Source organism: Oncorhynchus tshawytscha, unplaced genomic scaffold, assembly GCF_018296145.1.
Source record: "Oncorhynchus tshawytscha isolate Ot180627B unplaced genomic scaffold, Otsh_v2.0 Un_contig_3085_pilon_pilon, whole genome shotgun sequence".
NCBI classification, from domain to species: domain Eukaryota; kingdom Metazoa; phylum Chordata; class Actinopteri; order Salmoniformes; family Salmonidae; genus Oncorhynchus; species Oncorhynchus tshawytscha.
In genome coordinates, this window is record NW_024609111.1 from 57501 (window position 1) to 85335 (window position 27835).

General features: G+C 40.9%; 1 protein-coding gene and 1 pseudogene across 1 annotated transcript; both read left to right on the forward strand.

Moving 5' to 3' along the window:
* The first annotated feature begins 4175 nt into the window (after positions 1-4175).
* LOC121844290 (actin, cytoplasmic 1-like) lies at positions 4176-8120 on the forward strand. The gene is made up of 6 exons (XM_042314224.1): positions 4176-4307; positions 5421-5545; positions 5857-6096; positions 6549-6987; positions 7096-7277; positions 7418-8120. Exons 2-6 carry the CDS (start codon positions 5423-5425, stop codon positions 7559-7561), a joined length of 1128 nt encoding a protein of 375 aa, XP_042170158.1. The 5' UTR covers positions 4176-4307; positions 5421-5422; the 3' UTR covers positions 7562-8120.
* Positions 8121-9674: 1554 nt separating this feature from the next.
* On the forward strand, positions 9675-27775 carry LOC112240901 (annotated as a pseudogene).
* Positions 27776-27835: the final 60 nt, after the last annotated feature.

Consider the following 27835-nt stretch of genomic DNA (forward strand, 5'->3'; position numbering starts at 1 on the left):
GGTATCAGGGACATCACCGTAACTAAGGTTTGAGGACGCGGTATCAGGGACATCACCGTAACTAAGGTTTGAGGACGCTGGTATCAGGGATATCACCGTAACTAAGGTTTGAGGACGCCGGTATCAGGGACATCACCGTAACTAAGGTTTGAGGACGCTGGTATCAGGGACATCACCGTAACTAAGGTTTGAGGACGCTGGTATCAGGGACATCACCGTAACTAAGGTTTGAGGACGCTGGTATCAGGGACATCACCGTAACTAAGGTTTGAGGACGCTGGTATCAGGGACATCACCGTAACTAAGGTTTGAGGACGCTGGTATCAGGGACATCACCGTAACTAAGGTTTGAGGACGCTGCGCGGCATCAGTTTGGTATCAGGGACATCACCGTAACTAAGGTTTGAGGACGCTGCGCGGCATCAGTTTGGTATCAGGGACATCACCGTAACTAAGGTTTGAGGACGCTGCGCGGCATCAGTTTGGTATCAGGGACATCACCGTAACTAAGGTTTGAGGACGCTGCGCGGCATCAGTTTGGTATCAGGGACATCACCGTAACTAAGGTTTGAGGACGCTGCGCGGCATCAGTTTGGTATCAGGGACATCACCGTAACTAAGGTTTGAGGACGCTGCGCGGCATCAGTTTGGTATCAGGGACATCCCCGTAACTAAGGCCAGGATGTTGTGACTCATTCATACCTGTATGACCAGATGGATCCATGCTGACTGTACCTGTGCCCCAGGTGACTCACACAGACAGGATCCACAGGTACAGCCCACACCTCTCTACATCACCACGATAACCAGGGCTGTGGATGAGAGATATAGCCCAGAGAGCAAGCACACACACACCACAGTGATATCCCTAGCAGGGGTGACAACACACACCACAGTGATATCCCTAGCAGGGGTGACAACACACACCACAGTGATATCCCTAGCAGGGGGTGACAACACACACCACAGTGATATCCCTAGCAGGGGGATAACACACACCACAGTGATATCCCTAGCAGGGGTGACAACACACACCACAGTGATATCCCTAGCAGGGGGGGTGACAACACACACCACAGTGATATCCCTAGCAGGGGGTGACAACACACACCACAGTGATATCCCTAGCAGGGGGGTGACACACACACCACAGTGATATCCCTAGCAGGGGGATAACACACACCACAGTGATATCCCTAGCAGGGGGATGACACACACACCACAGTGATATCCCTAGCAGGGGGGTGACAACACACACCACAGTGATATCCCTAGCAGGGGGTGACAACACACACCACAGTGATATCCCTAGCAGGGGGACAACACACACCTCAGTGATATCCCTAGCGGGGGGTGACAACACACACCACAGTCATATCCCTAGCAGGGGGTGACAACACACACCACAGTGATATCCCTAGCAGGGGATAACACACACCACAGTGATATCCCTAGCAGGGGGGGATAACACACACCACAGTGATATCCCTAGCAGGGGGATAACACACACCACAGTGATATCCCTAGCAGGGGGGGATGACAACACACACCACAGTGATATCCCTAGCAGGGGGTGACAACACACACCACAGTGATATCCCTAGCAGGGGATGACAACACACACACACCTCAGTGATATCCCTAGCAGGGGGGTGACAACACACACCACAGTCATATCCCTAGCAGGGGTGACAACACACACCACAGGGATATCCCTAGCAGGGGGGTGACAAGTGACTCTCAGCTGCCTGTACAACTCTACCAGCTATCAGCAGCTCTGTGTGTGGGTGAAACAGGATGGTAAGTGGATGTGTCAGACAGGATGGTGTGGATGTGTCAGACAGGATGGTGTGGATGTGTCAGACAGGATGGTGTGGATGTGTCAGACAGGATGGTGTGGATGTGTCAGACAGGATGGTGTGGATGTGTCAGACAGGATGGTGTGGATGTGTCAGACAGGATGGTGTGGATGTGTGAGCCTTTGTTACTCTGCTGCCCTAATGACCTCTGACCTCATCCTACTGCACAAAAAGCCCCCTCTACTCATGGTGGGATCAGTACTGTAATGATTTATTAACCTCTGACCCCTGACCTCATCCCTACCATAAGCCCTCTACTCATGGTGGGGTCAGTACTGTAATGATTTATTAACCTCTGACCCCTGACCTCATCCTACCATAAGCCCTCTACTCATGGTGGTGGTCAGTACTGTAATGATTTATTAACCTCTGACCCCTGACCCCATCCTACCATAAGCCCTCTACTCATGGCGGGATCAGTACTGTAATGATTTTAGTGAACAACGACAGTGCAGCTCCCTTCGTGGGTCTATAGTATGGGTTGTGTGTTGTCTCAGTCAGTGGGGGTTGTGTGTTGTCTCAGTCTAGTGGGGGTTGTGTGTTGTCTCAGTCTAGGGGGGTTGTGTGTTGTCTCAGTCTAGTGGGGTTGTGTGTTGTCTCAGTCTAGTAGGGGTTGTGTGTTGTCTCAGTCTAGTGGGGATGTGTGTTGTCTCAGTCTAGTAGGGGATGTGTGTTGTGTGTTGTCTCAGTCTAGTGGGGGATGTGTGTTGTCTCAGTCTAGTGGGGGTTGTGTGTTGTCTCAGTCTAGTAGGGGATGTGTGTTGTCTCAGTCTAGTAGGGGTTGTGTGTTGTCTCAGTCTAGTGGGGGTTGTGTGTTGTCTCAGTCTAGTAGGGGTTGTGTGTTGTCTCAGTCTAGTGGGGGGATGTGTGTTGTCTCAGTCTAGTAGGGGATGTGTGTTGTCTCAGTCTAGTGGGGGTTGTGGTTGTGTGTTGTCTCAGTCTAGTGGGGGATGTGTGTGGGGGATGTGTGTTGTCTCAGTCTAGTAGGGGATGTGTGTTGTGTGTTGTCTCAGTCTAGTGGGGGTTGTGTGTTGTCTCAGTCTAGTGGGGGTTGTGTGTTGTCTCAGTCTAGTAGGGGATGTGTGTTGTCTCAGTCTAGTGGGGGGGTCTGTAGTAGGGGGGGGGTTGTGTGTTGTCTCAGTCTAGTAGGGGTTGTGTGTTGTCTCAGTCTAGTAGTGGGGGTTGTGTGTTGTCTCAGTCTAGTAGGGGTTGTGTGTTGTCTCAGTCTAGTGTGGGGTTGTGTGTTGTCTCAGGGTTGTGTGTTGTCTCAGTCTAGTAGGGGTTGTGTGTTGTCTCAGTCTAGTGGGGGATGTGTGTTGTCTCAGTCTAGTGGGGATGTGTGTTGTCTCAGTCTAGTAGGGGATGTGTGTTGTCTCAGTCTAGTGGGGGGTTGTGTGTTGTCTCAGTCTAGTAGGGGATGTGTGTTGTCTCAGTCTAGTAGGGGTTGTGTGTTGTCTCAGTCTAGTAGGGGTTGTGTGTTGTCTCAGTCTAGTGGGGGGTTGTGTGTTGTCTCAGTCTAGTGGGGGTTGTGTGTTGTCTCAGTCTAGTGGGGTTTGTGTGTTGTCTCAGTCTAGTGGGGGATGTGTGTTGTCTCAGTCTAGTGGGGGTTGTGTGTTGTCTCAGTCTAGTAGGGGTTGTGTGTTGTCTCAGTCTAGTAGGGGATGTGTGTTGTCTCAGTCTAGTGGGGGGTTGTGTGTTGTCTCAGTCTAGTGGGGGTTGTGGGCTCTGTATATAACACCGGTTAAGCTAATTATCAGGCTAGCGGGCAGCCGGCCTAACGACCCTGGGCCTCTGGAATGTCAGTATATACACCACAAAGATTTACACCGACTCAAATTACACCAACACCATTCCTCACATGTTAGCTGGACCTTGCATTGTCCCCGCATCACGACCTGACCATAGTTACCTTGTAGCTGTACCGTTGAATCCAATACAAAACCTACTTCCCTTTCAAAGGAAGAACAACCCCTCTACGTTAGTTATCTAACTTTAACTCTCGCCTTAGTTTAACCATCATCACGGTGGCCATGACAGAAACTATTGATCATACATCAATTCTGCCAATCGTTGAACACGATGACATCTATCCTAATCAATGACCTTGTTATGTTCGCTAGGACGTTATATTGTGTATAGGAGTTATTAACGTTATATTAATTAAAGGGCCTACACTTTATTTTGCCTCCTTTTGAAACAAGTGCTGTCAATGCAGAGGCCCAGTGTGGCACAATGGGTTCAATCCGAGTGGATACGCCCTCGACCAATCAGGAGCCGCCCTGCAGAAAGTTTGCCTTATATGGATAGAGGGGGGTTGCGACGTATGCGGATATAAAACCCGGAGCCTTGGCAACACTTCCTCATTACGTTTCTCACTGCGCAGGAAGAAGGGAGTAAAGAGACAGTTTCTCTGATTAACACCGGTAACTTTTCCCCACTAAAACACAGGTAAGAGCTGTAATACTGTGTTTAAAAAAAATGTTATTTATGTTTAATTGTTACATTTCAACGTAGACAACTAGATAAGTTAGTTATCTGGTTAACTTGTACCGTTTTCAGTGAACGCTCCTAGCTAGCTGTCGTCGGTCCGTTTACACAGGGTTTTAAACGTTTTTTTCCCCGTCATTTTAAAAATGAAATTTATATATATTTAATTTGATTTGTATCTATTTAATTAAATATTTGATTTATCTAGCTCAACATCTGAGTGGGTGTGTTAACCGGGGTCTGTCTTATCGTTGACATTTGGTGTAAATTAAAGTAGTTTAATGGTTCCACTGCTGAAATGACTTCCGGTTGACCGTTTTCCCGATAATGGAGGTTGACTTGTTAAACTCCCTGTTGAGAGGTTTCAAGGATATCTGTTAAAGTTCACCTGCATTAAAGTCAGGCTGTTATTAACTCATTTTTAAAAGTGAGGTAAATTACTTCCTATATGTTGAGTATTTTTATGACTATTTGGCTCATATGAGTCAGTGTTTTTTTTTGTAGGTCAATGTGTCTTTTTTTAATAGGAAACATTTCACACCAGTTACAAGCCTAAAACATATTGGCATTTAGTGTGATCTGAAAGCACGGAAACATCTCCCTGTGTAACCATATTCAGGATAGATGTGACCTAGCCTGGGTTATTGTCTGGCTGTTTATCCCGGACCAGGGAGTGGCCTCTGTCAGACTAACACATGTCAGGGGACGCTCCATCTATTGCCTTATATGGCGACGCCTCGGCCGAAAACACACAGCCTTTTGTCTAGAGGCGCTGTCTGAGTGCCAGTCATCAACTCTGTCTATTTCTACTCTCTAGTTTTACAACTTAACTACACAACTAACCTTTATGCTGAACCTTAAATTAAGCCTCAAAAGCCAATTTAGTTAATGCTTTTTTATGATAAAGCAAATTGAGTGGTTGTAAATGCTGAGTGAGTGAATGGTCTGGATTGTTGCTGTTCAGCGCCACCTAGCGGCCGGTCACTTATAGTACACTGGCTCAATAGTGACAGGCAGGCGACGCACCCCGGTAAAGACGTCAGTCTCATTTCTGTCTTTTTCTTCCCGGTGCAGAAATGGAAGATGAAATCGCCGCCCTGGTCGTTGATAACGGCTCCGGTATGTGCAAGGCCGGTTTCGCAGGAGATGATGCTCCTCGGGCTGTGTTCCCCTCCATCGTGGGTCGCCCCAGACATCAGGTAATTAACTCGGCTATTTAACTGAAATATAACAACTTTATCTGCTATACTTAATGTGGAAACTGTTACATTGCTATTGGAACTAATTTTTGTCACCATTTGACGTTGTCTCTAGTCAACATTACACTGACTGCGTTGTGTAGTGTAGTACACTAGTATGGTTCCCTATAGAATATTTAGCATGTAATTTAATTTTCTGTTGCTATGCAACATCAACCTTAAAAGGTCAGTTCCAATCAACATCATTAATACTGTAGATCAGCCTTAACATTCCATGGAGTACATTGTCACTGACCTGAGTGTGTCTCCAGGGAGTGATGGTTGGGATGGGCCAGAAGGACAGTTACGTGGGAGACGAGGCTCAGAGCAAGAGGGGCATCCTGACTCTGAAGTACCCCATCGAGCACGGCATCGTCACCAACTGGGACGACATGGAGAAGATCTGGCATCACACCTTCTACAACGAGCTGAGAGTGGCTCCAGAGGAGCACCCCGTCCTGCTCACTGAGGCCCCCCTCAACCCCAAAGCCAACAGGGAGAAGATGACCCAGGTAATGTCCCCCTCCACTGTTCACTTCTGCCCTCTCCTCCTCACTCTCCTCCTCCTCCACTGTTCAGTTCTGCCTTCTTCCTCCTCCTCCACTGTTCACTTCTGCCCCTCTCCCCCTCCTCCAGGCCCTCTGTCCTTACAGCTGATCTGTCACCCCTCTGGAAGCTCCAGGTCTCCTGTCTGTCGGTCTGTTCTGCCTCTCTGCACCCTGCTGACTGCTGGATTGACTAGATTAACATGTAGGGCCGCCTGGCCTGTGGGGCCGTGCTGTGAATTAGCTACTCTAGTGGTTTATATTGACGTTACATCATGTAGGAATGGCTGCTGTGTTTCTTCACTAATGACCGTTTCCCTCTGACTCACTGGACAGCATGTTCTACAGGGTGCTGTGACTCCTGTCTCTACTGTAGTCCTCCAGCACTGTGACTCATCCCTCTCCTCTCTCGTCTCCAGATCATGTTTGAGACCTTCAACACCCCTGCCATGTACGTGGCCATCCAGGCCGTGTTGTCCCTGTACGCCTCCGGCCGTACCACCGGTATCGTCATGGACTCCGGTGACGGCGTGACCCACACAGTACCCATCTACGAGGGCTACGCTCTGCCCCACGCCATCCTGCGTCTGGATCTGGCCGGCCGCGACCTCACTGACTACCTGATGAAGATCCTGACGGAGCGCGGCTACAGCTTCACCACCACGGCCGAGAGGGAAATCGTACGAGACATCAAGGAGAAGCTGTGCTACGTGGCGCTGGACTTTGAGCAGGAGATGGGCACCGCTGCCTCCTCTTCCTCTCTGGAGAAGAGCTACGAGCTGCCTGACGGACAGGTCATCACCATCGGCAACGAGAGGTTCCGCTGCCCAGAGGCCCTCTTCCAGCCCTCCTTCCTCGGTGAGTCTCTTAACTAACCTCTCTGGATCAGCTGATCCGTTCCATCTGGCAGCCATCTTGTGTTGCGTTGCCCCGTAGTGACGGACATTTTGTCTCCTCTCTCTCCAGGTATGGAGTCTTGCGGTATCCACGAGACCACCTTCAACTCTATCATGAAGTGTGACGTGGACATCCGTAAGGACCTGTACGCCAACACTGTGCTGTCCGGAGGAACCACCATGTACCCCGGCATCGCTGACAGGATGCAGAAGGAGATCACCTCTCTGGCCCCCTCCACCATGAAGATCAAGGTGACTAAATAAACCAAGTCCATATCTCTGAACCATCGGTCTGCTTCCTCCTGTAGTTAGCAGCATTACCTGATGCTAGAACTACAGTGTGAAGGTCTGTACTCATGTTAATGTGTCGTCCCCATCTGTCTCTCCTCCAGATCATCGCCCCTCCAGAGCGTAAATACTCCGTCTGGATCGGAGGCTCCATCTTGGCTTCTCTCTCCACCTTCCAACAGATGTGGATCAGCAAGCAGGAGTACGACGAGTCTGGTCCCTCCATCGTCCACCGTAAATGCTTCTAAACAACCCGACCCGTACAGACTCTCTCCTCCTTCCCATTCCAATGAAGACTCTGAGTCGGTGTTGCCTGTTAGATCTCCCTCCACTGGCGTGTCTTCTCCTGCTGTCGGTCTGTCTGAGAGCCTCCCTGTTTGGCTGGATGGACAGGATGTGATGTCGTCGTTGTCTGACGGTCATGACTCTCCACATGTCCTGTTAGTTACAGTCTAATGTTTATGTTCCACCTTATTGACCTCTATGGAGGTGTTGCTGTCCACCCCTATCCCCTACCTAGTGCGCTAGTGACCAGGGCCCATAGGGATCTAGTGCATTACCTAGGGGATAGGGCTGTATTTGGGGCTTTGTGTGGAGGGGGGGAAGCTTAATGTAAATGATTTAATTGATATAAAAACAATATTGTTTTTGTATTTTCAGTCTTATAGATACATGGTCCAGTTTGTTATGCAAAAAAAGGTTTGACCATTCTGAGAGGTGTTTCTCTCTCTGGGGGGGGTGTAGGGTGGGGCAGGGGGCTCCTGTTGTGGACCAACACAACTAATAAAGTGCACATGTCTATTGAAATGGTTGTATTCTCTTCTGCCTTCCTCCATGGTGTTGATCCGGTTGTACTGGGTACCGGTCTTTTTTGGTAACATCCTGCTCCTTTTGCCTTACTGCCCTGTGAAGTAGTGACAGAATTCAGAACATGGGCTGTTACAGTGTTCTCCCTGTACACCAAGTCAGAACCGTAGGAGAAATGAAGGCTCTTACAATATTACACTTCTCACACAGGTTATAGTCAAGTAAAGAACCAAGTCAGAACAGTAGGCTAAATTATTAGGGTGAGGCACATGGGCTACTAACCGCTTCCTACACAACACAGTAAGTATTACTTAGCTACAGTATACAGATCTCCCTGCATATTACATTTCTGCAGCAGACGAGACCTTTTCAGATAAGTTCCAAAAGTGTTTTCCCGGTTGTCTTGAACTCAAGTCAGATTTTGCATTTTAAGTCAACAGTTTTGAACGTGGCACAAATCATCCAGACTGCATCACATGAGACCAAGATTGGGAGTCCCATAGGGTGGCGCACAATTGGCCCAGTGTCGGCCGGGTAGGCCTTCATTGTAAATAAGAATTTGTTCTTAACTGACTTGCCTAGTTAAATTTAAAAAAAAATAATTCATTAATAGCATGGCCAATGTTTAATTTTATAATAGGAAAAGAGACCCTTATTCTTAGACTTGACTAGCAGGCTAATGCTTGCAGTTAGCTACTGATTCCTTCCAAATCACTCCTTGTTGAATTTTGCGATTTCCAACTTGTGTAATGTTAATGGTCGATGAGCACCGATACATTTTATCTAAGTTCTCATATATCTTATGACAAGGATTTGCCAGTAGATTGTCGCCTTCATAATGATGACTGCTGAGATTGTGAAAGTCTGACATCAGTCCAATCAAAGCTACTGTAGTTTAACGTGATTTGATGTCATTTTATCTGTGGCCAATGACCCGGAGCCTTCTTGGATGGGCACTTCCAATGTAACTATGGCAGCACCCAAGGGGCTTGATTTTTTTGAGCTCTACCCTTGGACTCCATGAGTGACACAACACTGAGCCAATTACAGTGCAATGTTCCTATTTTTCTGGCTTTCCTCACTACCACAGAAAGCACTGAGCTGAAACACCTGCATTTTGGAGCTGCCTTACTCTAGAAAACAAAAAAGAGACCATGTTTGTATGTGGCTTTAACTCAATTATATTGTTTGCAAACTGATATGTGACACGTATTAATGGCAAAACAGGCAAGCCCCCCCAAAAAAACCCACATGTGGGGCTCAAAACAGGGACCTGCCATCAAATCAAATTATATATATAGCCCTTCGTACATTAGCTGATATCTCAAAGTGCTGTACAGAAACCCAGCCTAAAACCCCAAACAGCAAGCAATGCAGGTGTAGAAGCACGGTGGCTAGGAAAAGAACCTAGGAAGAAACCTAGAGAGAAAGGCAAAACCTAACAGAACATGGAAGATGTTCAAATGTTCATAAATGACCAGCATGGTCGAATAATAAGGCAGAACAGTTGAAACTGCGTCACTGCGATCCCCATTCTGTCACAGACCCTGTAATGGCTACATAATAGATTCACAGATGTCACACCTTTCCATCTCTAATGAGCAAGCCAGACAAGATATGATCTTTCCTCTTAAATAGGAACTTGTTTCCCATAATGAAAACATCAACAATAATTGCCAATTGAGGCCCTAAAGGAGAATTGAAATCATTTATTTATTTTATTAGCTAGTATGAACCATTTTGGAGTGAAATTACATTCGTTTTTTTTTATAGGGAAGACAACCCTCTCTGGGGAAGACTTTGTAGGTGTGACTTCCGGAAAATGTTCCGTCCTCAATGTTCCGGTGAAACGCAGCGTTTTACTTCCGGTCGTTCCAGTCACATGAAGTTCTCTGCTGGTAGACATGCACTGATTAAAAACACACACAAAAAAAACTATGACTTCGTCTGTTAACGGAAGAGTATTGGATGAAGATATGGACAATCAAATTGTACAGGTTGGTTAGAATAAACCAGCGTAACGTTAGTAAAAACGAGCTAGTTTACTGTTAGCTGTCTACCGGTGTTAGCTTGTTAGCTGTCAAATGGAAATAAAGGCGTTGTGTGAGTATGATATTTGGGTGAAAGTGTGCTTTTGATAGCCGGTAACTGGCTATTCGGCTTAATCAGGCTGGTAATACGCAATTCATGTTTAATGTATAAGTTAGTTACAGTCTAAAACGACACATGAAAATGTTCCTTAATAGAGATCTGATCTGGTAGGTATATTACATGACTAAAAGTATGTGGACACCTGCTCGTCGATGGGCATTAATGTGGAGTTGGTATAACAGCCTCCACTCTGCTCGTCGATGGGCATTAATGTGGAGTTGGTCCCCTTTGCTATAACAGCCTCCACTCTGCTCGTCGATGGGCATTAATGTGGAGTTGGTATAACAGCCTCCACTCTGCTCGTCGATGGGCATTAATGTGGAGTTGGTCCCCATTTGCTATAACAGCCTCCACTCTGCTCGTCGATGGGCATTAATGTGGAGTTGGTATAACAGCCTCCACTCTGCTGTCGATGGGCATTAGATGTGGAAGTTGGTCCCCTTTGCTATAACAGCCTCCACTCTGCTCGTCGATGGGAAGGCATTAATGTGGAGTTGGTATAACAGCCTCCACTCCACTGCTCGTAACGATGGGCATTAATGTGGAGTTGGTATAACAGCCTCCTCTCTTCTGGGAAGGCTTCCCACTAGATGTAGGAACATTGCTGCTATAACAGCCTCCACTCTCCTGGGAAGGCTTTCCACTAGATGTTGGAACATTGCTGCTATAACAGCCTCCTCTCTTCTGGGAAGGCTTCCCACTAGATGTAGGAACATTGCTGCTATAACAGCCTCCTCTCCTCTGGGAAGGCTTTCCACTAGATGTAGGAACATTGCTGCTATAACAGCCTCCACTCTTCTGGGAAGGCTTTCCACTAGATGTAGGAACATTGCTGCTATAACAGCCTCCACTCTTCTGTGAAGGCTTTCCACTAGATGTGGACATTGGGACATTGCTGCTATAACAGCGTCCACTCTTCTGGGAAGGCTTTCCACTAGATGTAGGAACATTGCTGCTATAACAGCCTCCACTCTTCTGGGAAGGCTTTCCACTAGATGTAGGAACATTGCTGCTATAACAGCCTCCACTCTTCTGGGAAGGCTTTCCACTAGATGTAGGAACATTGCTGCTATAACAGCCTCCTCTCTTCTGGGAAGGCTTTCCACTAGATGTTGGGACATTGCTGAGGGGACTTGCTTGATGTTGGGCCATATTAGACTCATATTCAGGGTTCCAATTCAGCGAAATTCAAACCTCTCAGATGTAAAAAAAAAAATACTAATAAAAAAATTGAGCAAATTTGTCAGGACTGAGAACTCAGGAACACTCAACATGTTTTGGAAAGCCGTTCTTGCAGAATAAAAACAACAACATTGTTTCGATTTTCAGAAGACTGAAGTGGGTTTTGCTCTAACTTTTTTACCTGGGCTTTGTTCATTTCTTTTGTTCCTGACAAACTTCCCAGGTGACAAGCATACCCATAACATGATGCTGCCGCCACCATTTCTATATTTAAGTGTAGACTTTCTATAGACGCTGTCTTTTTGTTTTTTGTTTTGGCTCTAAAAAAGTAAACAATAACAATAACTAAAAGTTGGGTAAACAAAACTTTCCTGTGGATATTTTGTGAAAACTTTCGAGCCGCTGAAGGACAACCACAAAGACAACCTGTATGTTTTACATTTATTTTTATTCATCATTCTCTTCGCTTGAAAGGAACATTTACATGACATTGCATTAGTGTCAGGCTGTATGTACCAATGAATTGTTTTTACAGCCTGATTTAATCAAGACTAGTAGCTAGCCAACTGTCACACCACGGGCTAGCTAGACTTGTGTATTACAGCCTGATTTAATCAAGACTAGTAGCTAGCATACAGTATACAGTGCCTTTGGAAAGTATTCAGCCCCAATGATTTTGGGGCGGCAGGTGCCTAGTGGTTAGAGTGTAGAGGAGGTAGGTAGCCTAGTGGTTAGAGTGTAGAGGAGGCAGGTAGCCTAGTGGTTAGAGTGTAGAGGAGGCAGGTAGCCTAGTGGTTAGGTTAGAGGAGGCAGGTAGCCTAGTGGTTAGAGGTAGAGGAGGCAGGTAGCCTAGAGGTTAGAGTGTAGAGGAGGCAGGTAGCCTAGTGGTTAGAGTGTAGAGGAGGCAGGTAGCCTAGTGGTTAGAGTGTAGAGGAGGCAGGTAGCCTAGTGGTTAGAGTGTAGAGGAGGCAGGTAGCCTAGTGGTTAGAGTGTAGAGGAGGCAGGTAGCCTAGTGGTTAGAGCGTACAGGAGGCAGGTAGCCTAGTGGTTAGAGCGTAGAGGAGGCAGGTAGCCTAATGGTTAGAGCGTACAGGAGGCAGGTAGCCTAATGGTTAGAGCGTAGAGGAGGCAGGTAGCCTAGTGGTTAGAGCGTACAGGAGGCAGGTAGCCTAGTGGTTAGAGCGTTGGGCCAGTAACCGAAAGGTTGCTAGATTGAATCCCGGAGCTGACAAGGTAAAAATCTGTCGTTCTGCCCCTGAACAAGACCGTCATTGTAAATAAGAATTTGTTCTTTAACTGACTTGCCTAGTTAAATAAAGGTTAAATAACAAATAAAAACGTCTAGATTGAGTACTTGGCTGCCAGAGCCAGTCTACCTCTGAATATAACATAACATCCTACATACAGGGAATTTAAAAAACATTTTTATTTCACCTTTATTTAACTAGGCAAGACAGTTAAGAACAAATGATTATTGACAATGACGGCCTACACCAGCCGAACCCGGAAGACGTTGTGTCGCCGCCCTGTGGGACTCCCAATCACGGCCTACACCAGCCGAACCCGGAAGACGTTGTGTCGCCGCCCTGTGGGACTCCCAATCACGGCCTACACCGGCCGAACCCGGAAGACGTTGTGTCGCCGCCCTGTGGGACTCCCAATCACGGCCTACACCGGCCGAACCCGGAAGACGTTGTGTCGCCGCCCTATGGGACTCCCAATCACGGCCTACACCGGCCGGTCGGGAGCCCTGCTTCAGTGATTTAAATTCTACATATCCTCAGAGGGTAGAGGGAACTCGTATCAGTGATTTAAATTCTACATATCCTCAAGAGGGTAGAGGGAACCAGTCAAAACAGCTCATCAAGTCTGTCAGTGAATACTAGGGAGAACTGTAATTCTGTCTCTCATTCTGTCTCTCTCTCTCTCCCTCCACTCTCTCTGTCTCTCTCATTCTGTGTCTCTCTCATTCTGTGTCTCTCTCATTCTGTGTCTCTCTCATTCTGTGTCTCTCATTCTGTGTCTCTCTCATTCTGTGTCTCTCTCATTCTGTGTCTCTCATTCTGTGTCTCTCTCATTCTGTGTCTCTCTCATTCTGTGTCTCTCTCATTCTGTCTCTCTCTCATTCTGTGTCTCTCTCATTCTGTGTCTCTCTCATTCTGTCTCTCTCTCATTCTGTCTCTCTCTCTTTCTGTCTCTCGTTCTCTCTCTTTCTCTCTCTCTCTCTCTCATTCTGTCTCTCTCTCATTCTCTCTCTCTCATTCTCTTCTCTCTCTCTCTCTCATTCTGTGTCTCTCATTCTCTCTCTCTCTCTGTCTCTCTCTCTTTTTTTTTTCTTCCCCAGGCTGTGTGTGTAGAGGATGGGATAGGGGTGGTGTCGGGGTCGATCGGGATGTCAGACTTCTCCGATGAGATCTTGTTAAGTATCCTGTGCTATGTCTCGACCTCTGACCTTGTGAATAACGTTTCCCGGACCTGCCGCAAGCTACACACGCTCTGCTATGACAAGACACTGCTGACCACGGTCACACTGTCTGAAGAATACACGGTAACACGCACACACACACACACACACACACACACGCTCTGCTATGACAAGACACTGCTGACCACGGTCACACTGTCTGAAGAATACACGGTAACACACACACACACACGCCACACACACACACACACGCCATACACACACACACGCTCATACACACACACACTGCAACAAATGATTTTATCTTAATTCTCTGACTTCTCTCTTCAGGCAGATGACGGCGCTATTCGCCAGGTGCTGAAGCATCTATCCAATCACGTGCAGTCCCTCAGCCTTAGCGGCTGCTATTGGCTGTCGGGTTCAACCATCGACCGCCTGATTCGCTGTCGCTCCCTGGTGCGTCTGGACCTATCAGGTTGTCGCGTCACCTCCCTGCGTCTGTCCCGCCTCCTCTCATCCCTCCTCCGATCTCTCGCTTTTGACGTATCGCCTGGCTTCGATTCCGCCCAGCTGAGTGGGGAGGCCCGTGATTCGCTGTCTCGGCTGTCGGAGCTGAGACAGACGGTCCTGACGCCGAGTTACGGGGTCGTTCCCTGCTGCTCCAGCCTCTTCAGTCTGCAGCTGCAGCTGGACATACTTGACGTCACCAGGTGGCACCTTTCAACTGAAACCTCTCTGGTTTGACTGTGTGTGTGTGTGTGTGTGTGTGTGTGTGTTTATTGTGTGTGTGTGTGTGTGTGTGTTTATTGTGTGTGTGTGTGTTTATTGTGTGTGTGTTTATTGTGTGTGTGTGTGTGTTTATTGTGTGTGTGTGTGTGTGTTTATTGTGAGTGTGTGTGTGTTTGTGTGTGTGTGTTTATTGTGTGTGAGCGTGTGTGTGTTTATAGTGTGTGTGTTTATAGTGTGTGTGTTAATAGTGTGTGTTTATAATGTGTGTGTTTATAGTGTGTGTGTGTGTGTGTTTATAATGTGTGTGTGTGTTTATAATGTGTGTGTGTGTTTATAATGTGTGTGTGTGTGTGTTTATAATGTATGTGTGTGTTAATAGTGTGTGTTTATAATGTGTGTGTGTTTTATAATGTGTGTATGTGTGTGTGTGTGTAGGGAGGGTACCAGTATGTGTTGCCAGTTGATGATGGGTCAGAGCAGTGTTCCTCACTACCAACAGCTGGAGGAGTTTACTGCCTGTCTGGCACCTGGAGAGGTAAGGTCAGGGTGTTTATAATGTGTGTGTGTTTATAATGTGTGTGTGTGTGTGTGTTTATAATGTGTGTGTGTGTGTTTATAATGTGTGTGTGTGTGTGTTTATAATGTGTGTGTGTGTGTGTGTGTGTTTATAATGTGTGTGTGTGTGTTTATAATGTGTGTGTGTGTTTATAATGTATGTGTGTGTGTGTGTGTGTGTTTATAATGTATGTGTGTGTGTTTATAATGTGTGTGTGTGTATGTGTGTGTGTTTATAATGTATGTGTGTGTGTTTATAATGTGTGTGTGTGTGTTTATAATGTGTGTGTGTGTTTATAATGTATGTGTGTGTGTTTATAATGTGTGTGTGTAGGTGAACCAGACTCTACTCCTCCTCTACCTCGCTGTGTTCAGTGTTCGTGTTCCGGAGCGTCTCCGCTCCTTCCTGGTTTCAGTTCCTGGTCCGAACCCCGCCCACTGGCCTTCTGCGTCCTCATTGGCCCATAGCCTCGTTCAGCATGGCGACCTGGAAGCCCTGCAGTTGCCTCGCTCCTGGTTGGACGCCACGTCGCTAGGACGGGTCCTTCTTAGCAACGCTCCCAAGCACTTGAACTTCTCCCGTTGCCCCACGTTACGACAAACTGTCATCCAATCGCTGACTGGCACTGGAGTGAGAGACTCAACGCGATTGGTCAGCCTGAATCTTAGTGGTATAGGCCACACCTCCAATTATCCAGAGTGCAGTAGAGCGCGGGGAGAGGAGGAGCTTGTTGCCGAGGCGATGAGCCGGTTGGTTATTTGCTGTCCCAATCTGTCACACCTCAACCTGTTACACACACACTATCACCATGACAACGCACACACACCTGGGCTGGAGGCCAACACACACCTGTGTACCAGCCTGTCCAAACTCACACACCTCCGGTCTCTGGCGCTGCCCGCGTGCGCCCTGTCGGACGGTTCACACACACCGTCCCCTTCCCCCTCCCCCTCCTCTCTGCTGCTGGGACTGAGGAAGCCGTCCCGCGTGGGGCTCCAGACCTACAGGCCAGGCTCCGGGGACTCTCTCCCCAGGGAGGGCACCTCTGGGCTGGGTACCCTGCTGGCCGGCTGCCCCTGTCTGGAGGTTCTGGAGATAACAGGACCGGGCTTCATCTCTGCCCTGCCGCGTCTTGAGCCCTGTGCCAGGGTGTGTGTGGATCAGAGGACGTGTGTGAACGCTCGCGGGGTGGGGGACGCGCACGTTGCGGCTCTCCGGGGTTCCGGGGCTGCGGAGGCTGACGCTGGCGGGGCTGCCGGGGTCCTGAAGGGGACTGGGCTGGTACAGGTGGCTGAGCACTGCCGGGACCTTCAGGCATTATCTCTGGCCAACCTGGGGTCCTTAAAGACCTGGAACTACAGCGCCGCCCTGCTGGACACACTGAGGAACTGCACCCAGCTCACACAGCTACGGTGAGACTACATACACACACTGAGGAACTGCACCCAGGTCACACAGCTACAGTGAGACTACATACACACTGAGGAACTGCACCCAGCTCACACAGCTACGGTGAGACTACATACACACACTGAGGAACTGCACCCAGGTCACACAGCTACAGTGAGACTACATACACACTGAGGAACTGCACCCAGCTCACACAGCTACAGTGAGACTACATACACACTGAGGAACTGCACCCAGCTCACACAGCTACGGTGAGACTACATACACACTGAGGAACTGCACCCAGCTCACACAGCTACGGTGAGACTACATACACACACTGAGGAACTGCACCCAGCTCACACAGCTACGGTGAGACTACATACACACTGAGGAACTGCACCCAGCTGACACAGCTACGGTGAGACTACATACACACTGAGGAACTGCACCCAAGTATTATAATATTATATTACTACAATATTATAATATTCATTATATATATTTACATCAACAGGCCTTTCTGTTCTTTACTAGCTACAAACTGTTTTATACATTATATACATTATATACACAGTATATACATTATTTATATACATTATATATACTATTATATTCATTATACACAAAATACATTTTACACATTATATATACATAGACATTATATACATTATATATACATTATACACATTATATATGCTATTATATACATTATATATACATTATACACATTATATATGCTATTATATACATTATACACATTATATATGCTATTATATACATTATATATACATTATACACATTATATATGCTATTATATACATTATATATACATTATACACATTATATATGCTATTATATACATTATACACATTATATATGTTATTATATACACATTATATTTACATTATATATTTACATTATATACTAATACATTATATTTACATTATATACTAATACATTATATTTACATTATATACTAATACATTATATTTACATTATATACTAATACATTATATTTACATTATATATTTACATTATATACTAATACATTATATTTACATTATATATTTACATTATATATTTACATTATATTTACATTATATATTTACATTATATACTAATACATTATATTTACATTATATATTTACATTATATACACATTATATTTACATTATATACTAATACATTATATACATTATATTTACATTATATATATTATACATTATATACTAATACATTATATATACATTATATTTACATTATATATTTACATTATATACTAATACATTATATTTACATTATATACTAATACATTATATTTACATTATATACTAATACATTATATTTACATTATATACATTATATTTACATTATATTTACATTATATACTAATACATTATAATTACATTATATTCATTATATACTAATACATTATATATACATTATATTTACATTATATATTTACATTATATACTATATTTACATATATATAATACATTATATTTACATTATATACTTATTCTATTTACATTTTATACTAATACATTATATACATTATATACATATATACTAATACATTTATACATTATATTATACATTATTTATTATATTATACATTATATTTACATTATATACTAATACATTATATTTACATTATTTAATACATTATATACACATTATATACATTATATACTAAGACATTATATTTATATATTATACATTATATATTATATTAATACATTATATATACATTATATACTATAGACATTATATATATATATTATTTACATTATATTTACATTATATTATATATTCTAATACATTATATATATTTTACATTATATATACATTATACCTAATACATTATATATATTATACATTATATTATACATTATATATCATTATATACATTCTAATACATTATATATATTATACATTATATATATTATACATTATATTTACATTATATGCTACATTATATATATTAGCATTATAAACATTATATACACATTAATTATACATGATATATACTATTATATATACTATTTATACACATTGTATATTTTACATTATATATACATTATATATACATAATATATTTACATTATATTTACATTATATAGATTATATATATTCTATTATGTACATTATATATAGGCCTTTCTGTTCTATTATACACACATTAAATACACATTATATACATTATACACATTATATATTATACACATTATACATTATTTACATTTACATTATATAGATTATATATACTATTATGTACATTATATATACTATTATATACATTATATATCAACATATACTATTATGTTCTTAATATAGCCACAAATTGCTATACACATTATACACATTAAAGAGGAGTGGAGGCCCCGGTGCACAACTGAGCAAGAGGACAAGTACATTAGTGTCTCGTTTGAGAAACAGACGCCTCACAAGTCCTCAACTGGCAGCCTACAGAAAAGCACATTTTTTTGTCCATTAAAAATAACATCAAATTGATCAGAAATACAGTGTAGGCATTGTTAATGTTGTAAAGGACTAAGTGCTAAGTGACCCTAAACTTTTTGAACAGTAGTGTACATGTATACATTATAAACATTTTATACATTAAATACTTTATATATACATGCATTATATACATCATACACATATTATATGCATTATATATATATATATATATATACATATACTTTATACACATTATATACGTTTTATATACATTATACACATGTATATATGTTATACACATTTATATACATTTTACACATGTATATATGTTATACACATTTTTATACATTATACACATTATATATATATATATACGTTTTATACATTATACACATTATATATATATATATTTTATACATTATACACATTTATATATATATATACTTTATACATTATACACACATTATATATATATATACTTTATACATTATATACACATTATATATATATATACTTTATACATTATACACATTATATATATATATACTTTATACATTATACACATGTATATATGTTATACACATTTATATACATTATACACATATATATATATATATATACTTTTATACATTATACACATTATATATATATATACTTTATACATTATACACATTATATATATACACTTTATACATTATACACATGTATATATATATACGTTTATATACATTATACACATTATATATATATATATACTTTATACATTATACACATTATATATGTTATACACATTTTATATACATTATACACATTATATATATATATACTTTATACATTATACACATTATATATGTTATATACATTTATATACATTATACACATTATATATATATACACTTTATACATTATACACATTATATATGTTATACACATTTATATACATTATACACATTATATATGTTATATACATTTATATACATTATACACATTATATATATATATACTTTATACATTATACACATTATACACATTTATATACATTATACACATGTATATATACCGCACATTTATATACATTATACACATTATATATATATATACACATTTATACATACATTATACACATTACCCTATATATATATATATATATACATTATACACATTTATATACATTATACACGTTTATATACATTATACATTATATATATATACCATTATACACATTATATATATATATACTTTATACATTATACACATATATATATATTATAATAATATTTTATACTACACATTATATATGCCTTATACATACTTTATACATTATACACATGTATATATGTTATACACATTTATATACATTATACACATACATATATATATACCGCCACATTTATATACATTATATACGCCATTATACATATATATACTATATACATTATACACATTATATATATATATACTTTATACATTATACACATTATATATATATACTTTATACATTATACACATTATATACATATATTTATACATTATACACATTATATACATATATATATACATTATACACCTACATATATATATACTTTATACATTATATACATTATATATATATATATACTCCTTATACATTATACACATTATACACATTATACACATTTTAAACATATATATATACCGCCCCTACCTTGTCACAACACAACTGATTGGCTCAAACGCATTAAGAAGGAAAGAAATTCCACGTGAACTTTTAATAAGGCAAACCTGTTAACTGAAATGCATTCCAGGTGACTACCTCATGAAGCTGGTTGAGAGAATGCCAAGAGTGTGCAACGCTGCCTTCAAGGCAAAGGGGGTGGGGGGATATTTTAAGAATCTCAAATATAAAATATATTTAAAAAATAGAATTTTTTTTTTTAAGAAAATAGTAAAAATAAAACTGAAACTGGAATGAGTAGGTGTGTCAACTTTGACTGGTACTGTATATAATGTGTGTGTGGGTAGGTTGGAGCAGCCCTACCTGGTGTAACGGTGCATTCTGGGAGGCGTTGTCATGCTGTTCTCGTCTCCGCCGCCTCTGTCTCATCTCGCGGAACGGAACCTTCCACCCCGCTGCCGTGGTTACCTTCATGGAGTGTTGCCGTGACGTCATGGTGTGTCACATGTTCTTGGGCGGAACTCTGGTGGCGTGTCGGACGCTACAGAAAACACTGCTAGACCGGTGAGTCTGTCTTCTGTCTGACTAGTGAGTCTCTCTGTCTGACCGGTGAGTCTGTCTCTGTCTGACCGGTGGGGAGTCTGTCTCTCTGTCTGACCGGTGAGTCTGTCTCTCTGTCTGACCGTGAGTCTGTCTCTGTCTGGGAGTCTGTCTCTCTGTCTGACCGGTGAGTCTGTCTCTCTGTCTGACCGGTGAGTCTGTCTCTGTCTGACCGGTGAGTCTGTCTCTGTCTGACCGGTGAGTCTGTCTCTCTGTCTGACCGGTGAGTCTGTCTCTGTCTGACCGGGGAGTCTGTCTCTCTGTCTCCGGGAGTCTGTCTCTGACTGGTAGGGAGTCTGTCTCTCTGTCTGACTGGGGAGTCTGTCTCTCTGTCTGAGGAGTCTGTCTCTCTGTCTGACCGGTGGGGAGTCTGTCTGTCCTCTGTCTGACCGGTGGGGAGTCTGTCTCTCTGTCTGACCGGTGGGGAGTCTCTGTCTGTCTCTCTGTCTGACCGGTGGGGAGTCTGTCTGTCTCTCTGTCTGACTGGGGAGTCTGTCTGTTCTCTGTCTGACCTGGTGAGTCTGTCTCTCTGTCTGGCCGGTGAGTCTGTCTCTCTGTCTGACTGGTGAGTCTCCCTCTCTGTCTGACCGGTGGGGAGTCTGTCTGTCTGACTGGTGAGTCTGTCCGTCTGGCCGGGGAGTCTGTCTCTGTCTGGCCGGGAGTCTGTCCGGGGCCGGTGGGGAGTCTGTCTGTCTCTCTGTCTGACCGGTGGGGAGTCTGTCTCTCTGTCTGGCCGGTGGGGAGTCTGTCTGTCTCTCTGTCTGACCGGTGGGAGTCTGCCTGTCAAGTCTTCTCTCTGTCTGACCGGTGAGTCTGTCTCTCTGATCAATGGTGGGGATAGTTCTGTCTGACCAATGATAGTTCTATACAATGATAGTTCTATACAATGATAGTTCTATACAATGATAGTTCTGTCTACAATGATAGTCTCTCTGTCTACCGGGATAGTTCTATCTGACCGGTAGTCTATACAATGATAGTTCTATACAATGATAGTCTATATGTAGCTCTCTGACGGTGGGGATAGTTCTATACAATGATAGTTCTGTATACCGTGGGATAGTTCTATATACCGGATAGTGTCTATACAATGATAGTTCTATCAATGATAGTCATATGGGGAGTCTGCTCTATGACAATGATAGTTCTCTGTACTGATAGTTCTATATCTGTAGCTCTATGACCAATGGGGAGTAGTTCTGTATGACCGGTGAGTAGTTCTAGTCTGAGGATAGTCTCTGTCTGAGGATAGTCTGTATCTGATAGTTCTACCGGTGAGGATCTCTCTATATGAGTGAGTAGTTCTATATGAGGATAGTTCTATATGAGGAGTAGTCTTCTGTATAATGATAGTCTCTTGTCTGAGGATGAGTCTGTCTCTGATGAGGAGTAGTTCTGTCTGACTGGTGGGGAGTCTGTCTGACCGGTAGTCTGTGAGGATAGTGTCTATATGAGGATAGTTCTGTATGAGGATGGGGAGTCTATATAATGATAGTTCTATATGAGGATAGTCTGTCTATATACTCTAGTTCTATATGGGGAGTCTGTTCATCATATGGGGAGTAGTTCATCATCTGGAGGATAGGGGAGTCATATGAGGATAGTTCTGTATACTGATAGTCTATCTGTAGTTCTATATGGGAGAGTCTGTCTGAGGATAGTTCTATATCTCTGTATATGGGGAGTCTGTAGTTCTATATGAGGAGTCTTTTTCTAAATGATAGTTCTATATGAGGATAATTCTATAACAGAATAAATGACAGTTCTATGTAATGATAGTTCTATATGACGATAGTTCTATATATGATAGTTCTATACAATGATAGTTCTATATGATGATAGTTCTATATGAGGATAGTTCTATACAATGATAGTTCTATATAATGATAGTTCTATGTACGGATAGTTCTATATACTGGATAGTTCTATATCAATGATAGTTCTATACAATGATAGTTCTATATGACTGATAGTTCTATATAGGATAGCTCTATGTAATGATAGTGCTTTAATACTGAGAGTTCTATATACTGATAGTTCTATATCAGGATAGTACTATATATGATAGCTCTATATGATGATAGTTCTATATGAGGATAGTTCTATATGATGATAGTTCTATATAATGATATTATATGAGGATAGTTCTATATGAGGATAGTTCTATATGAGGATAGTTCTATATGAGGATAGTTCTATATGAGGATAGCTCTATATGATGGATAGTTCTATGTAATGATAGTTCTATATGAGGATAGTTCTATATACTGATAGTATATACTGATAGTTCTATATGAGGATAGTTCTATATGATGATAGTTCTATATGAGGATAGTCTATATCTATATAATGATAGTTCTATATGAGGATAGTTCTATATGAGGATAATATAATGTTAGTTCTATATGATGATAGTTCTATATGAGGATAATCTATATGAGGATAGTTCTATATGAGGATAGTTGTCTATGAGGATAGTTCTATATAATGATAGTTCTATATGAGGATAGTTCTATATAATGATAGTTCTATATGAGGATAGTTCTATATAATGATAGTTCTATATGAGGATAGTTGTATATACTGATAGTTCTATTGATATCATGATAGTTCTATTTAATGATAGTTATATATGAGGATAGTTCTATATGATGATATTTCTATATGATGATAGTTCTATATGAGGATAGTTCTATATAAGGATAGTTCTATATAATGATAGTTCTATATGAGGATAGTTCTATATGATATCTTGATATTCTATATACTGATAGTTCTATATGAGGATAGGTCTATATGATGTTAGTTCTCTATGAGGATAGTTCTATATACTGATAGTTCTATATGAGGATAGTTCTATATGAGGATAGTTCTATATAATGATAGTTCTATATACTGATAGTTCTCTATGAGGATAGTTCTATATACTGATAGTTCTATATGATGATAGTTTATATGAGGATAGTTATATATGATGATAGTTCTATATGAGGATAGTTCTATATACTGATAGTTCTATATGATGATAGTTCTATATAATGATAGTTCTATATGATAGTTCTATAGAGGATAGTTCTATATACTAATATTCTATATTCTATATATATATGATAGTTCTATATGATGATAGTTCTCTATGATGATAGTTCTATATGAGATAGTTCTATATGAGATAGTTCATATGAGGATAGTTATCATGATGATAGTTCTATATGAGGATAGTTATATATGAGGATAGTTCTATATACTGATAGTTCTAGTTCTATATGAGGATAGTTATCTATGATGATAGTTCTATATGAGGATAGTTCTATATGAGGATAGTTCTATATACTGATAGTTCTATATGAGGATAGTTCTATATGATTATATGATGATAGTTCTATATATAGTTCTATAATGATAGTTCTATATGATGATAGTTATATATACTGAAAGTTCTATATGAGGATAGTTCTATATGAGGATAGTTATCTATGATGATAGTTCTATATGATGATAGTTCTATATGATGATAGTTCTATATGATGATAGTTATCTATGATGATAGTTCTATATACTGATAGTTCTATATGATGATAGTTCTATATGATGATAGTTCTATATGATGATAGTTCTATATGATGATAGTTCTATATACTGATAGTTCTATATACTGAAAGTTCTATATGAGGATAGTTCTATATACTGATAGTTCTATATGATGATAGTTCTATATACTGATAGTTCTATATGAGGATAGTTCTATATGATAGTTATCTATATGATAGTTCTATATGACTGATAGTTCTATATACTGATAGTTCTATATGATGATAGTTCTATATATGATAGTTCTATATATGATAGTTCTATATGAGGATAGTTCTATATACTGATAGTTCTATATACTGATAGTTCTATATGAGGATAGTTCTATATACTGATAGTTCTATATAATGATAGTTCTATATACTGATAGTTCTATATGAGGTTAGTTCTATATGAGGATAGTCCTATATGAGTATTGTTCTATATAATGATAGTTCTTTTTAATGATAGTTATATATGAGGGTTGTTCTATATACTGATAGTTCTATATACTGATAGTTATATATACTGATAGTTCTATATGAGGATAGGTGTATATGATGATATTTCTATATGAGGATAGTTCTATATAATGATAGTTCTATATGAGGATCATTCTATATAATGATAGTTATATATAATGATAGTTATTTTTAATGATAGTTCTATATAATGATAGTTCTATATGAGGGTTGTTCTATATACTGATAGTTCTATATACTGATAGTTCTATATGAGGATAGTTATATATACTGATAGTTCTATATGAGGAGGATAGTTCTATATAATGATATTTCTATATGAGGATAGTTCTATATATAATAGTTCTATATACTGATAGTTCTATATATGAGGATCATTCTATATAATGATAGTTATATATAATGATAGTTATTTTCTAATGATAGTTCTATATAATGATAGTTCTATATAGAGGATAATTCTATATAATTATAGTTCTATATAATGATAGTTCTATATGAGGATAGTTCTATATAATGATAGTTATATATAATGATAGTTATTTTTAATGATAGTTCTATATAATGATAGTTCTATATGAGGATAATTCTATATAATTATAGTTCTATATAATGATAGTTCTATATAATGATAGTTCTATATAATGATAGGTCTATATGAGGATAATTCGATATAATAATTATATGATGATAGTTCTATATAATGATAATATAATGGTAGTTCTATATAATGATAGTTCTATGTAGTTCTATATGAGGATAGTTCTATATGAGGGTAGTTCAATATGAGGGTAGTTCAATATGAGGGTAGTTCAATATGAGGGTGGTTCTATATGAGGGTGGTTCTATATGAGGGTGGTTCTATATGAGGGTGGTTCTATATGAGGGTGGTTCTATATGAGGGTGGTTCTATATGAGGGTGGTTCAATATGAGTGGTGGTTCAATATGAGGGTGGTTCTATATGAGGGTGGTTCTATATGAGGGTGGTTCTATATGAGGGTGGTTCTATATGAGGGTGGTTCTATATGAGGGTGGTTCTATATGAGGGTGGTTCTATATGAGGGTGGTTCTATATGAGGGTGGTTCTATATGAGGGTGGTTCTATATGAGGGTGGTTCTATATGAGGGTGGTTCTATATGAGGGTGGTTCTATATGAGGGTGGTTCTATATGAGGGTGGTTCTATATGAGGGTGGTTCTATATGAGGGTGGTTCTAAATGAGGGTGGTTCTGGTTTATGAGGGTAGTTCTATATGAGGGTGGTTCTATATGAGGGTGGATGAGGGTGGTTCTATATGAGGGTGGTTCTATATGAGGGTGGTTCTATATGAGGGTGGTTCTATATGAGGGTATGAGGTGGTTCAATATGAGGGTGGTTCTATATGAGGGTGGTTCTATTTGATGATAGTTATATATAATTATAGTTCTATTTGAGGGTGGTTCTATATAATGATAGTTCTATTTGGAGACTTATCTCCCTCACCAACTTCAAACATCAGCTATCTGAGCAGCTAACCGATCGCTGCTGCTGTACATAGTCTATTGGTAAATAGCCCACCCATTTTCACCTACCTCATCCCCATACTATAGTTTTTTATTTATTTACTTTTCTGCTCTTTTGCACACCAATATCTCTACCTGTACATGACCATCTGATCATTTATCACTCCAGTGTTAATCTGCAAAATTGTAATTATTCGCCTACCTCCTCATGCCTTTTGCACACATTGTATATAGACTCCCCCTTTGTTTTCTACTGTGTTATTGACTTGTTAATTGTTTACTCCATGTGTAACTCTGTGTTGTCTGCTCACACTGCTATGCTTTATCTTGGCCAGGTCGCAGTTGCAAATGAGAACTTGTTCTCAACTAGCCTACCTGGTTAAATAAAGGTGAAATAAAAATAAAATAAAAATATTTGATGATAGTTATATATACTGATAGTTCTATTTGAGGGTAGTTCTATATGAGGGTTGTTCTATATAATGAAGCCCTCTCCTTCCTCTAGGTTCTCTGTGGAGCGTCCGGCCCTCAGTGTGGTCATCTACCCTCTGCTCCATGAAGACCTTCCATTGGTCATCAGAGACATGCCCTCCCACTGCTCGATCAACTGACCCTCTTCCAAAGCCGCGTTGCCCAGGCCCCGCCCTCGTCACAATTGGGACACCAGAGAGCAAAGAGGCAACTAGCCAATCAGAGCCCCTCATCACCATGGTGATGCCAGAGAGTGAAGAAGCATCTAGCCAATCACAGCCCCTCAGATTAGAGGTCTTCACGGGTTCAAAAGTTGGACCTGTTCCGAACTGGACCTGGGGCTGTCCCACCCGGACCCGAAGTGCATCAATTATTCTGTTTAATATAGAGACTGAGGACAACTAGACCCGTTCCATATCGACATGGTTGGATCCAGACCCGATCTGAGTGAGAAAAAAAGAAAAGTCATATTTTTTAAACTACTTTATTTATCGAAGACGATGAAGTGTGAGAGGAGGGAAGAGACGTGCCTCTAGC

Coding starts and splice junctions, on each gene's coding strand:
- LOC121844290 (XM_042314224.1), top strand. CDS start 5,423: ATGGAAGATGAAATCGCCGCCCTGGTCGTTGATAACGGCTCCGGTATG. Junction 6,097..6,548: donor ACAGGGAGAAGATGACCCAG/GTAATGTCCCCC, acceptor TCTCGTCTCCAG/ATCATGTTTGAGACCTTCAA. Junction 6,988..7,095: donor CTTCCAGCCCTCCTTCCTCG/GTGAGTCTCTTA, acceptor CTCTCTCTCCAG/GTATGGAGTCTTGCGGTATC.